At 36.6% G+C, this 14972-nt stretch overlaps 2 protein-coding genes across 10 annotated transcripts in view; one reads left to right on the top strand and one right to left on the bottom strand.

Annotated features, from left to right (window-relative positions):
• The window catches only part of NF1 (neurofibromin 1), a 250416-nt gene that overhangs the window by 41304 nt on the left and 194140 nt on the right, over positions 1–14972 (bottom strand). For all 8 annotated transcript variants that reach the window (XM_060290048.1, XM_060290047.2, XM_030862088.3 and 5 more), the window contains 3 exons: positions 6557–6989; positions 5630–5970; positions 3023–3225 (listed from right to left, as the gene is read on the bottom strand). In XM_060290048.1, the coding sequence (XP_060146031.1) occupies positions 3023–3225; positions 5630–5970; positions 6557–6989 (977 nt within the window). The remainder of the gene's footprint in view (positions 1–3022; positions 3226–5629; positions 5971–6556; positions 6990–14972) is intronic.
• On the top strand, positions 9439–13766 carry EVI2A (ecotropic viral integration site 2A). Of its 2 annotated transcripts, XM_070044444.1 has the most exons (3): positions 9439–9663; positions 10120–10189; positions 12148–13766. In XM_070044444.1, exons 2-3 carry the CDS (start codon positions 10187–10189, stop codon positions 12865–12867), a joined length of 723 nt encoding a protein of 240 aa, XP_069900545.1. In that variant the 5' UTR covers positions 9439–9663; positions 10120–10186; the 3' UTR covers positions 12868–13766. The 2 variants fall into 2 exon arrangements, with proteins under 2 accessions (XP_069900545.1, XP_030717960.1); XM_030862100.3 differs by lacking the exon at positions 10120–10189 and having other exon boundaries at positions 12148–13763.

The raw sequence follows: 14972 nt of genomic DNA on the forward strand, positions 1-14972 counted from the left end.
AGCAAGCCTGTCTTTTGGTTGGAGCATTTAATTCATTCACGTTTAAGGTAATTATCGACACGTATGTTCCTATGATCATTTTCTTAATTGTTTTGGGTTTGTTTTTGTAGGTTCATTTCTTCTCATGTTTCCCACTTAGAGAAGTTCCTTTAGCATTTGTTGTTTGGTGGTGCTGGTTTGGTGGTGCTGAATTCTCTTAGCTTTTGCTTGTCTGTAAAGCTTTTGATTTCTCCATTGAAGCTGAATGAGATCCTTGCCATGTAGAGTAATCTTGGTTATAGATTCTTCCCTTTCATCACTTTAAATATGTCATGCCACTCCCTGTGGCTTGTAGACTTTCTGCTGAGAAATCAGCTGTTAACCTTATGGGAGTTCCCTTGTATGTTATTTGTCATTTTTCCCTTGCTGCTTTCAATAATTTTTGTTTTTAATTTTTGCCAATTTGATTACTATGTGTCTCGGCGTGTTTCTCCTTGGGTTTATCCTGTATGGGGCTCTCTGCGCTTCCTGAACCTGGGTGGCTATTTCCTTTCCCATGCTAGGGAAGTTTTCGACTATAATCTCTTCAAATATTTTCTCTTGTCCTTTCTCTCTCTCTTCTCTTTCTGGGACCCCTATAATGTGAATGTTGTTGTGTTTAATGTTGTCCCAGAGGTCTCTTAGACTATCTTCATTTCTTTTCATTCTTTTTTCTTTATTCTGTTCCACAGCAGTGAATTCCACCATTCTGTCTTCCAGGTCACTTATCCGTTCTTCTGCCTCAGTTATTCTGCTATTGATTCCTTCTAGTGTATTTTTTTATTTCAGTTATTGTATTGTTCATTTCTGTTTATTTGTTCTTTAATTCTTCTAGGTCTTTGTTAAATGTTTCTTGCATCTGCTCCATCTTTGCCTCCATTCTTTTTCCGAGGTCCTGGATCATCTTCACTATCATTATTCTGAATTCTTTTTCTGGAAGGTTGCCTATCTCCACTTCATTTAGTTGTTCTCTGGGGTTTTATTTTGTTCCTTCATCTGGTACATAGTCCTCTGCCTTTTCATCTTGTCTATCTTTCTGTGAATGTGGTTTTTGTTCTACAGGCTGCAGGACTGTAGTTCTTCTTGCTTCTGCTGTCTGCCCTCTGGTGGATGAGGCTATCTAAGAGGCTTGTGCAAATTTCCGCTCAACTCTTAAATATGTTGATAGTTAGAACTTATTTTGGCATCTTGTGGTTTGGCATTAAGATGAAGACCCAACTTAACTCATTTCCCAGCCTCATTTCTTAAATGATTTACTCTTTCTTCTATTAGTTTGTGATACTTATTTATCAATCTGTTTCTCTTAAAGTGACGTGACTGCTGATTTTTGAACACCTGTTTAAATTATTGCACTGTTGTTACGTGTTAACATATTTGTTAATTCAAGCCCCTCTCAGTTTTCTTTCCTTTCAATATTTTCTTAGCTATTGTACTTTCTAGTGAAATGTACAATCATTTAAAGTTCTACCTCATTCTTTTTTTTTTTTTTGCGGTATGGAGGCCTCTCAGTGTTGTGGCCTCTCCCGTTGCGGAGCACAGGCTCCGGACGCGCAGCCTCAGTGGCCATGGCTCACAGGCCCAGCCGCTCCACGGCATGTGGGATCTTCCCGGACCGGGGCATGAACCTGTGTCCCCTGCATTGGCAGGCGGACTCTCAACCACTGCGCCACCAGGGAAGCCCTCTACCTCATTCTTAATCCTCAAATCTCATAGATATTTTAAAGGAATTACATTGATATTGTAATAATCTGGGAAGAACTGTTCATCCAGGAACACAATACCTGTGTCCATTCACTCAAATCTTTTTTTTCATATTAATATGTTTCAATAAGGCTTTATACTTTTCTTGTTTTGTCAGTCCTACAGATTTTCTTTTTAGGGTTATATTCTTACATCTCTTTACTGTAAAAATATATAGTGATCTGGTCTCACGGAATTTTCAAAGCTTTCAATTACTTAATACAGAAAAATCAAAAAAAGGTGTTTCAATGCATAAAAAAAAGTTTTATGTATTATGGAGAGAGAAAGGGAAGGGAAGAAAACGTCAGGAGGGACTTCCCTGGTAGCGCAGTGGTTAAGAATCCGCCTGAATGCAGGAGACACGTGTTTGAGCCCTGGTCCGGGAAGATCCCACATGCCGCGGAGCAACTAAGCCCTTGTGCCACAACTACTGAGCCTGCACTCTAGAGCCTGTGGGCCACGACTACCTAGCTCGCGTGCCACAACTATTGAAGCCCACGTGTCTAGAGCCTGTGCTCTGTAACAAGACAAGCCACCACAGCGAGAAGCCCATGGACTGCAACGAAGAGTAGTCCCTGCTCGCTGCAACTAGAGAAAGCCTGCATGAAGCAACGAAGACCCAACGTAGCCAAAAATAAATAAATAAATAATTTTAAAAAAACTATAAAATATTATTCATGACATTGATAAATTAAAAAAAAGAAAATGTCAGGAAATAAGCTGGGAGAAGAATAACATTTATACTACTATAGGATCTGAAGACAGACAGACATAAAGAGTAGATGTTAAATTTATGACACTTATCAAAGCCAAGTCAGGAGTTGACTCTGGACTCTGTATTTTGTGCCACTGCATTCTCCATGAAGTGTACATGAACAATAAAATCACAGTTCAAAGTCAACCTGAAGAAAAGAGGAAATGGCTACTTCCCTAAAATCAAGGAAGTGGATACTTTACTCATTGGGAATAACCTGCTAAGAAGAGAAATACTAAAGCTAATTAAACTGAAATAGTACGAAAAATGCTTTGTAAGTTGCCCAGAGACATAGATGGTATCAAAATCTTGCCACCTTGCTTGTATTGCCAGAATTTTGGTGGATGTCTCAATGTGGTCTACCATGAAGTTTCTTCAGTCAGATGAAAAAACAGAAGTAAAGAAGTGGAACTATACTAAAGATTTCACTGGCAAATTCTGAAATGAAACGGTTGTCTCTGAATCTTCTTAGAATCATTGTTAGTATCAAAGAAAATTATCATTACTTACTAGATTTGCTAAATCCAGAAATACACTCTTCCAAAAATTCTAAGGTGAGGTGTGGCTCATTGGCTGCCAGTGTCTTGCTAATAGAGACAATAAATAGGGTGTTGTTGGCTGGGATACATAAACCTGATGTCTCTAGTAACTGGCCCTCGATTTTTAAATTAAAGGTACAAGTTAAGGCACACAGAAGATTATAGGCAGCTGACCTAGGAGAAAACACAAATTAAGTTGTTTTAAAACTTATTCTTATAATTCCAAAATTTTTTCATAACATACAACTTACGATTCTATTACCAAGCATAGATCAACTATTTTTAAATTTTATGATCAATTAGAGATAAGATTTTGTGATTCTATGGTAAACCCAAAATACCCCTTTATCATTTAGGGGTTTTTTTAAAAGGGAAATCTTCACATAACCAGAAGAGAACTGTGAGGCTCCTGAGACAGCGAATATAAGGCCTTTCTAAAAGACATTTCATTGGGATATAAGATATGAGAATTTTATGGTCTTAAGGTGGATCAATATAAAGAAAGTCAGAATAAGGCATATCATATTTTCAGTGAGGCCAAAACTCAAATTGTGGCTCCCGCTCCCACTAGATCCAGTTAAAACTGGGATAATGAGAAATAAGATGGCCCTCATCAAATTAGATTGTTAAAATCTTTCATCAGCATCTACTGAATTTCTTTCTAGGCGTCCTACAAGTTATAATACAAACTAGAGGTCAAACATTTTTTAAATATAATTAAGTCCCCCCTGCCATTTTTTTCTTTTATGAATTCCTACTATTATACATAAGCACTAAATTAAAAAAAAAAAAACAAAACCCAAACCATAATATATATCCAGGTTCCATGAGAACTAAAAGCTCCCTTATAAATGTCTAAATATACACTTAAACAACTTAGGAAACAGCTCAAAAAACTCAATTTTTAGATTGATTTTTCTCCCCTATCCACAAAAGAAATGGTTTGCTCAGTAAATTTCAGGTTTTCCTTACCTCTGAACTTTCATCATGCTAATATATTTACGCAACAACCATATGGGGGGAAAAAGCCACTGAAATTATAAGTTTGCCTCAAGGCTTTTTCTCTGCGACAACATGCTTCAGCAAAAAGCAGAAGCTGTCAGCTCGCTTTATTTCACAAGAGAATAGAGGTTCATTCAAGCTAATAATTTTTGGAAGTTTGCTAGCATTCTTCTATAAGGAATTTTGAATTAGAAATTCAAGACAGACTTATAGTTCCATTTTCCTAAAATGGAAATATTAATATTATTGTTTCTAAGTTTATCTTTTGCAAACTCCTAGGAATTCTGAGTGATACTATTTTGACAGTGACCTTCACTCTGTATATTTCAACAGCTACAAAGAACTGGGATTCCTCAAACTGGGAGTAGGTGTCACAGACTCCTCTGAGATAATGAAAGCTAAGTATACATGAAGTTTTGTGTATATTTTGTGGGAGTTCATGAACCCCATGAGGCCCATCCAGGTAAAGAAATCTTGCTGATTTTTTTTTTTCCTCTCAAATAAGGGAGAATTTGGAATTCTAAAAAGCCCATTAATAAACCTGGGTTATATTATACCCAAGGGAAGATTTTCTGAAGCTAAGAATTTATATCTGTAAAAACTTGACAGTCCCAAGGTACCTGGAACAAAAAATTATCTTAACATGAAAAAGAGAGGGGCAGAAGAGGGAAGTGGTGCAAAGGGACGATGGCAGAGAGAGGAAAGGGTGGGTGCAAGTTGGGAGGAAATAATCTTGCTGAGCACGAACTATCTGCTAGACGCTATACTACACTACCACACATTTATTAAACCTTTGTAGGTCTATGAGGAAGGCAACGTTACCTTTATTTTAAAAATGAGGCGACTAGAGCTCAGAGAACTTCAGTACCTTGCCCAAAGTCATACAGAGAAGCAGATCTAGATTTAAACCTAATCTACTGACTCCACAGGCCCTGCCCTTTCCTCATTCATGCTTTGATTACTAAGCCTAACCAGAACCAATTATACTCTGCTCATCTGACATCTGTATTTGTCTTAAGCTTTCTTTCAAGAATTTTGTTAAAGTTACACAGGTGGAAACTATGCTACGTTACTGAGTTACTGAACATTAAGCCTTCCTTTTCTTTTCTTTTTTTTTTTTTCTTTCAGTTAAAATGCTAAAGTTATAAGCCCTCCTTTTCAAACAATGATAATCTAATTTGACTGGGAGGAAACTTAATAGTGATGTACTTTTGAACATCGGAAAAATTTAGAGAACTCAGAAAAGGAGAAACTTAATTTAGAAATAGACTTTTAGGGAAAAAAAAAGACTTTTTTTTTAAAAAAAAACCAAACGAACAGAAAAACCCCCACCAAAACTGCTATGCTGTATGTTTCAGCTGCAAGTTGAAAGAACATACATTGGTTTAGTGTGAATCACCCTATTCACAATTCCACAGTTCATGCGAACTGGATGAGGTCATACTGGTTAACCAATATAGAATACCTGCCAATTTACAGTATTAAGGTAGAAGCTGCTTTAAAAGTTTATTAATTGGTCTCATTTTAAAACCAACAAACCCTGAATAAGATTGAAATGAGTTTTTTATAAACCTACCGTAAACTAGGGTCTGAACTGCCTAAATTAAGTAACGCGATATTGAGCAGTGTCCCAGGGACATCTTTTGGGCGAATCTTGGTGTGCTGGGGGATGGAGTCGGGCTGCGACAGCTCCCAACGTGTCCGGATGTGAATGATAGACTGAACAATGGCTTCACACTCTTGGTGCATGAAGGTCAGTGGTGTGCCCTGGTTTGCAATAGTTAAGGTGAACTGGTTCTCATCCACTAGGCAGATCTCTTCAATTTCCGAAGCATAATAGATATCATTTAGAAAGACTGACTGCCCCAGGACTTTTGTTCGCTCTGCTGAGGTTACTTGAACAGCAGTAGAACCAACCTGAAAAACGGTAGCAAGAGGGTAGAGCGGAAAAGAATTAAATTTCATTACGTAGAATTCTGAGAGGTTTCGAAAACCAACCAAACAAAATACCATGTTAACCATTTAAAGAAGAGTTACCACCATTACGTATTCAAATAGGTTCAATAATTATTGTCATAAATGCTGTCAAAAGTGACTGAAAACAGCAGAAAAAAGTTATTTTTTAAAAGGTCAAGAATCCTATGGATAATTACAGGTTTTATCTTGAAGGCTCACCTTCCTTACTCTGCAAAAAGCATGTAATAATTAGAAGAACTCTCAATAGGTAATTTTCCACTGTTCACATATTCCTACTGTAAGACGCATACACAGCAAACTGCCCATTCTACAACACTCTCCTGCCTCCAGTCCAACCTGGAATATTATTAAGGGTACACCTCTCCAGTTTTCTGCAGGACCTCCATGAAGATACAGAAAGCTTGGTTTTCCTCCATCTGGACTTTACGTTTGATACATTACTACCGGGACCCTGGGGAGTCCAGTATATAGTCAGGTTAGTCAAGAAAGGCAATGAATCACTTACCTAACAGGGAGTGAAACTTACTTTAATAGAAACCTTGGTGTCTTTGTGAGCTAGCTTGAGAGCATTGTGGAATACCTTCAGGTCCTCTTCTAAAGCCAAGGTGGCAGCAGGTAGTTTCTGTTGTTCATGCTCAATGTGCTCGGCCAGTTTCCCAGGACAGTCTATGAAAATGAGTCTTTTGCTGCCTTTGAGGCCAGTCAGCAGCCGCTCGTGATACTTGGTGTATTCCCTGACCCAGGAGTTACAGTTATAGATATAGACTGCAGAGACATTATCATAAGCAAAGCCAGGAAAAACAACAAACCACTTGGAGAGAAAGTCTGTTTTAAAGCGATTGCTAGGCCCAGTATGGGTAAGGTCCACTACAATTTCATATGGCTTTGCATAATATGGCTTTAAAGTAAGTAAGACGTGGTATATCAGCAAATCGCCATTGATTTGACCAGTTTTGAACCTAAGGAAGATGAAAAAAAGTACACAGATCATTAACAAAGTTCTGAATGGATATACAGATGCTACTAATCTACTTTATTCCCTTATATTCTGACTAGTTTTCTAGAGAAAACTAACTATAATATTAAACAATTACACAAAGTCTGAATCCATTTTTTAAATCACTTGTTCTTCAGACACTGAGAAGTAAGGCTGAAGTAAAATGGAAGAGACAAATCCCCAGATCAGTAACTTTGAGCAACAATAACAACTACAAACCTGCCCACCATAGTCAAGCAAGGAGGAAGTCAATGGACTTTGGTTGGTTGCTTCTAGGCCCATCCAAGTTCCCAGGTGAACAGTCTGGGTGGGAATGACCTACTTGGAGTCCTGGAGTAAACTGAATGACTTATAGTCAATTCCTTTATCCCACCGTGACCAGAGAGGATGGTTCAACAATGATCACATGACTCAAAGCAGAACAACCAGGGCCAAAGAGGCCCAATTCAAAGACTTCAGCTTAAACCGTTGGGAATCGAGAACTTTTTCTTTCCTGATGTTTATAAATGAGGGACCATATAGCTCTGGCAGCTGTTAGCTCATATCCTGAGATATGAAGGAAGAGCCTGTCTAAAAACTGAGGAAATGGAGCAGAGAAATGAAGAGCGAAACTGGGGCCCTGGCCATTTCATCTGAGTCCTAGATAAAGCCCCTCTCCTGGGATCACATTTATCCCTGTGCTACTCAGTTGTGTGAGCCAATAAATTCCACTTTTTGATTAAGCTGTATTAGGTCATATGTTGCTTACACTCAAAAGAATGCTAATCAACGTGAGGAGGCAAAATAAGGACCATCAGAAAGCCCACAAATTACAGTACGGGAATTTCAAATCAAAACCACCAGTGTTCTATACTTGATGACTCAGGTGGTACTACGAAGTAGGCTAAGATAAACATCCTTTCCTAAGAGTTTTAAGTCTTACTGGGAGAAAATAAGACAAAACTATGACAAGTCAAATGATTTTAAAATAAAAGAAAAATATTTCAAGAACAAAGAAAAGATATGAGGTAGTATGTAATCACTTGTCAAAGAAATTGCAGAGAAAAATACTTTTGTTAAGTTCAAAGGAGTGGAGAAATCAACACAAACTGGGTAACCAGTGAAAACTACATAAAAGATGCTGAAGCGGGCAGGAGGAATTTCAAACTCAACAGGAAGAGGGATGGGCAGGCCTCATGGAGAGAGGAAAAGGAGAAAAATAGGTGACCAGATGTGTTGAGGTAAGCATCAGCTAGTTTAGCTAGAATGGAAGATTCACGTAGAGAAGTTTTAAGAGATAAAGATGGAAAAATACAGAATAGCTAAATTGTGAATGGACCAGAACTGTTCAACTAAGGGGCTCAGGTTTTCTCCTAGGAGCCTGGCATTTCTCAGAGGATGTTCTGTGAAGCACCAGCATCAGAATCAACTGTGGTGCTTGATAAAAATGCAGTTTCCTGTCCCAGCCCAGACCTACTATATACGAATTTATGCAGTGAAGCCTGGGAATTTTCATTGTTTTGAAACAATCTTCTCATCTGATATTTATGTGCACAAACATTTCTGAATTGCTGCTGTAGGTGTTAGGGAGTTATTCAACCACATTTTTTAAAAGAAAGGGGTGTTATGATCACAGAAAGTGATATATACAACATATATGAAGGAGTCGGGGCTAGTAAAAAAAGATGTTGTAGTAGTCTAGGTATGGTTTAATAAGCATCTAATATACTAGGGTTACGGTGAAAATAAGTGACAATGAAAGAAGAAACTGACTCAGAAATATGAAGAAAGGACCGACATGATCCAAGGTCTGATCAGCGCTGAAAGAAAGGACTTGAATTAGAAGGACTTGCTGTATACCAAGGCTCTGTCATTACAAAGAATGTTGCTGCCATGAACAAAAACAGAGATCATGAGGGGCAGCCACTTAGGGGGGAAAATGAAGTCCATTTTAGACTGAATATGAAGTGATGACAGGACATTCTAGGGGAGTGTGTGTGTGTGTGTGTGTGTGTGTGTCTGTATATACACTAAACCACACAAAAGCATCTTCTGTCCCTTATAATCTAAGTGTATCAGATATTCTCTCTAAATTATTGTTGCAGTTCCACACTTTGAGATGTTGGTTATATACATTACTGTTTCTATTATCTGACCAATACCCCGGGTCTCCAAACTCAGGTTATCAAATCAGTCTGTGGTATACAAATACAATTTTTAGAGATGATTTTAATGCTCAATCTCAGGGAAAATGCTATTCTCTCTTCATTTTAATGATACTAACGTATCATTCAAGAGCATACAGCAGGCATACATAATAAATGTAAGGTCAAAAGGCATTAAGCAGGAAACCCTCCCTGCCCTGGAGGCGGGGACTTGTTCTACAAAGCCTCCTGTTATGCCAGTGGCCAACTAGACAAGTTGGAGTTTTTTTCCCCTGTGACATGTGCTTTAGTTGCAGTGGAAAGGAAATGTGTCATCTGTGGTTAGTGGAAAGCTAGCTGTACATATCCTTTTTTACTGCAGATTTACTTTTAGGCTCAGATTCTTCAAGTCTATTCTGCCTTAAATTACTTGGAAGCTGTGCTTCAAGACAAGAAAAGAAGTGGCTTATTAAAATCAGGTTATAATAAGATTTTGACCAAGCATTTTGTAAGGTAGGTCATATATATGGCTTTTCTTATGCCTTTTCACTTGTAACTTCATACAGATTAGTGTTTGAGGAAGTGCTTTCAAGCAGTACTTAAGTATCTTACTAACAAAGTAGATTTAGTAATGGAAAACATATGCTCTTTTTTTCTCTCCTATTAAGTAAAATTTAAGTAAGAAATGGAAAGATTTACCATCAACATAGAGCTTTAAATTAGGATTAAGAAGGATCTAAGCTTAGACTCCAGAGTGAATTGCACAGTTTTATTTGTTATTAAAATAAGTTTAAAAAATAAATTTCTCATTACTAATGCTTAGGCATTATAAATTTTATTGAAAATGACCAGAGATAAAGAAAACTTTTGATAACAACCTGGCCTCCACTGCATAAATCTGGGATGTAGAGACAGCTCTCTACTCTTAGGCATTTGTAAGGGTAAGAGAAAGTCTCATTTTGTTAACAGTTTGTTTATTTGGAGATGACAGTACATCTGGCTGAAGACAATCAACAGCGGGCCTATTATCTATCCCATGGTGAGCACTGTTAAAATGTGTACGAAAACTATGATGCATATTACGTTGTTAATGAACTAATGTGACAAGAATAATAACCCGCTTTAAATCATTTTAGCATCTAATGCAGAAGTCCAGTCTAGTTTAAAAGGATGGAAATTACTTGCGAACCCAATTTAAAGTATTTCTCTTTGTGGAAGAATCATAAAGTAGCCAAAGATTTATGTCATTCAACTTAAAAACTGAAGCTGGACACTACTAGATAGAAGTCAGTGCACAGTATCTTTAACTGTCTATTAAAGATCATAATCCAAAAAGTAATCTTACTTCTAGAACACATAAGAAAGGTTTCTTTCCCTCCCTATTATCAACAGAAAATATTACTTCAGAAGTCAGTTTCCAGTTAGCATTGTTTACTATATGCTAATTTTGTTTGTATAACAATATTTCACATTTGTTATTCTTAAGTCAACTATACTTCAATAAAAAAAACATGTACATGTACACTTTTTGAGAAGAAGAAGAAGCATGAGTAGCAGCAGTATCTGTGTCACCTGAGTGTGGGTTAGAAATCTTAGGTCCCTCTTAGACCTATGGAATAAATCTGCATTAAAAAAACCAACAACAACAAACTCCCATGTACATTTTTTGAGAAGAACTTATATAAAATAAAGTTCTTAGACAGGCAATTTTTTTTAGTACATCTCAGGAGAATAATCTAGTTTCTGCTTCTACTTCCCTATTCATATAAATGCTAACAATAAAAATACTCTTACAAAAGTGGCTCAGACTGCAATACTATTTTGAGAGATAGCTCAATAATGGTAATAAATCTTTCCTGCTTGTTTACCAGTACCTGGAACAGATATGCTAGTTGTATTTAAATCTTCAGTCTTACAGTGAATAATGAAAATCAGGATCAGACTTTGTCCCCTTTGTGGACTGGCTTCCAGAGAGCTCAGAGCCAAAACTGAAATTCCACTTTTTCCTTTATAGGTTGAGACTCATGATCTGCCTTGACTTCCCAATTGAGTCAAAATCCCCTTGATCTTGATGTTGTATTTATTTCTATTAAATATTTTATTGTATAATTTATTTTTAAAAATTATGTCAAAATATTCACAGAAAAATTCTAAGCATAAATAATAATGAAAAAAGTCAATAATTTTTGTTGAACTTTTGAGATTATTCAAAAGAAACTTGCCTCTTTTTCTCTGTTAATGCCAAATGTTTAGGATGAGAAAAGTCGCATGCCTTTGCTTTCAGAAAGCCACAATAAGTCGGGGGATATAGAGGTGAAGGGAGACCCACCACCATAACACTGCTTTCACAACTACTAGGAATATATTTCTAAGTACCAGCTTTATTCTAAGCTTCAAGATAAACACCCAAGAAGAAAAAACAACATCTTGAATTCCTACTTGAAGTCCGTTTTCTTTTGGTTGCTACCACACTTCCCCGTTCCTGAACTGCCCCCCCCCCATCACCACAAAGCCATTTGCATTTTCTTTTCATACATGAAGCAAAATGTCCCATTTCTCCTTTACTATAAAGACTGGTGACTCATTTGTTAGAGGATGGGGAGTTTCTACAAGGAGTTTCCTTAAATGGTCAGGAAGAAAAAAAGGAGGAATCAGAAAAGTAAAAGCCGAAGTATCTGACTCAAAGCTGAAGTCTAGCATGCTTAAGAGGGAGAAAACTATAAAACCACGGTATTCAGTTTACAACGATTAGTAGATTATCTGTAATGCTACCTTTTAGCATTTAAACAATTAACAGAAATTAAATTGTTTCTTTATATGTAGCCTAACAGAAAAAAAAAATCAGTTCAGAAGGAATTCAAACAGGATAGCAAATGTTAGGCATGAGCTTGCAGCTAATTTATAACATTATCAGCTGTCTATCTTTTAACTACAATTACCAAAACGAGGAACCGTTATTCTTTCACAAGTTAACAAATTTTCTTGCTATCCCAACAGATTACCAGTATACTCACGGACATGGAACACACAGGACATTACCTGCATCTTGCCTTTCTGATGACAACAGTTTTTTCTTTGTCTCCTGGAACAAAAGCAAACTATACCCATCTGTGGGCTAATAATACTACTGTCTTGGATCCAGATATTCAAAGTAAGATGGGCAGAAGCCAAAATGAAAACATTAACACAAACCCTACAACTCCTGAAGTAGATAAAAAAGTTATTTCTACAAAAATGCCTGAAATAGCAACATCATCTCACATGGCATCTTTAACTCCTAAATCTGAACTGGAGCTTTATATATCTTCCGTTGTCAGGAACAGTTCTCCAGCAGTACATAGCGTTGAAAACACAAGCAAAAGTCACAGCGAAATTTTCAAAAAAGGCGTCTGCGAGGAAAACAACAACAAAATGGCTATGCTAGTTTGCTTAATTATAATTGTGGTGCTTTTTCTTATCTGTACAATTTTATTTCTATCAACTGTGGTTCTGGCAAACAAAGTCTCATCTCTCAGACGATCAAAACAAGTAGGCAAGCGTCAGCCTAGAAGCAATGGCGATTTTCTGGCAAGCAGTGGTCTATGGCCTGCTGAATCAGACACTTGGAAAAGAGCAAAACAGCTCACAGGGCCTAACCTAATGATGCAATCTACTGGAGTGCTCACAGCTACAAGGGAAAGAAAAGATGAAGAAGGAACTGAAAAACTCACCAACTAACATATGCTTTAGTGAAGAAAAATGCAAAGTAGCAATGAGAAAGTTTCTGGAGTAAAAATGAAGTCAGTTTGATATTTAATGCCAAGGTGTTGTTCTGATGGTCTAAAATTTAACACGGCAGGCTGTTCAATTTAGAATCAAGCAGGTGAGAAGGGGAGAAGTATGCCTGCTTACTTAATTACTTAAACTGTGTCTGACACTATTTTAAAAAGCAAAAATAAAACCACCAAGCATCTGAGGAAGGTTTTAAAGACAAGCTGAAGGAACTGACTAATACAGGTAGAAAGGGACAATTAAATATTTCCTGTTCAGCAAGAGTAGTTAAATGATCTCTGTCCGAATGTTATTAAATTTGAAGAGTTTTAGTGTGTCGTTAGAGGCAAGTGTATGCTTTAACATCTAACAGAAGTCACATTCTTAATGCATAGAGTTGAACTGTAGTTACGTGGTACTTTCTTTGCTGAATGTGACAGAATCCATACCAGCTCATCTATCAACACAGCTAATGTTATGCTAGATGTTTTCATCTTTATATACGGCACACATAAGAAAGTGGTTTTCTACTCTAAATATTTAATTAAAACTTTAAATTTTGTATAATAAATTAAGACTTGTTAGAATAAAAGTGACTACGTACATTTTCATTCACTTTATTATTTTAGAGAATACACTGTCAAGATCAATAAGAAATAGAGCTCAACTGAAACAGATGAGATTTATAGCCACAACAGAAGGCTGAGTGTAAATGTAAAGTGTATCTTACTGTTTAAGTGTAACATAACTCTACTCCATAAATATTGCTTATTGGATTATTTATAGCAAATATCCAAAGGCTGATTATTTTTTGGACTTTGAGAATGCCAAGTGGACTAATAAATGACCAATTTTATTTATTATCCAATATGACATAAGCAAAGGAAAGACGTGTGTGTGTGTGTGTGTGTGTGTGTGTGTGTTTATTCTAATTTGGAAAACAGGATACTTCAGGTAATTCTTTAACCTTTAAAGAAACTGGGTTCAAGTAAAATAATGACTTACATTTAGGTCAAGACTTCCGTCATCAATTCAATATATTACAAAAATTGTTTTGAGAGACTTTCCAAATGTCCATTGAAACTGACACAGGGCATACTTAATTAAAGATCAGACCACATTTAAAACATCTCATCCCTTACTGAGCATTTATTTTGGGCAATATGTTAGACATTTAAGAAAAGATTTTATATATTTTTTCCAAGTATTACCACCATCTTACCCTCCCTTCTAGGTTAGTGATTCTCATCCCGACTGCAAATCAGAATCACCTGAAGAGTTTAACTCACCAGTGCCTAAGTCACACCCCTTCCTTCTGATTTAATTAGAATGGGGTGAGCTCGAGCTCCAGGCATTGATAATTTTTGCATAATTCCCTAGGTCACTGCTCTTGGTCATCAAATTCAATTCTTAAAATTTCCACAGCTCCAAAGATCTAGGTTACATTTTTTTTAAGGTTACCTCTTAAAATGAGAGGGGGGAAAAAAGCATCAATTTTATTATCAATTTATTACCAATTTATAAAAAATCCATTTCCTAAATAACAAATCATAACCACATTATTTCAGAAAAAGGTAAACATCAACAAAGGAAAAAGGAAAGCAAGAGAATACTCATGCCGATTGTGGTACATCAGGTTATCTTTTGAGGGGTAAAAAGGATCAGACTTGAAAGGACACTGGTTGGGCAGAGCTCCCATTCTGTGCAAATAAAAAATCTGAGATTGTGTACTAGAACAAACAGTGACAACACAAAGCAGTCCTTGAATCAAGTGTCATATATAAATACTTGTCAGTAAACTGAAACAAATTAGTGCCTTTTTAAAAAGAAGAAATTAACTAGACAACTACTTTCCTATTCAACATACATTTTCTCACAAAACAGAAAGCTATTGCAGGAATATTTAAAATTCATCACTCACTATCTTGGCTATTAAACACAGATACTCAGATTGACAGTATCCAATGGTAGCTCATGAAAAGTGGCTCCTTTCCCAACTTGACCAGTGTTTAAAGATGATAGGTTAAGATATGTTTTGAATTCAAAATTTAAAAGTTATCTTTGAACTAAGA

The sequence above is a fragment of the Globicephala melas genome, chromosome 20 (genome assembly GCF_963455315.2).
Source record: "Globicephala melas chromosome 20, mGloMel1.2, whole genome shotgun sequence".
NCBI classification, from domain to species: domain Eukaryota; kingdom Metazoa; phylum Chordata; class Mammalia; order Artiodactyla; family Delphinidae; genus Globicephala; species Globicephala melas.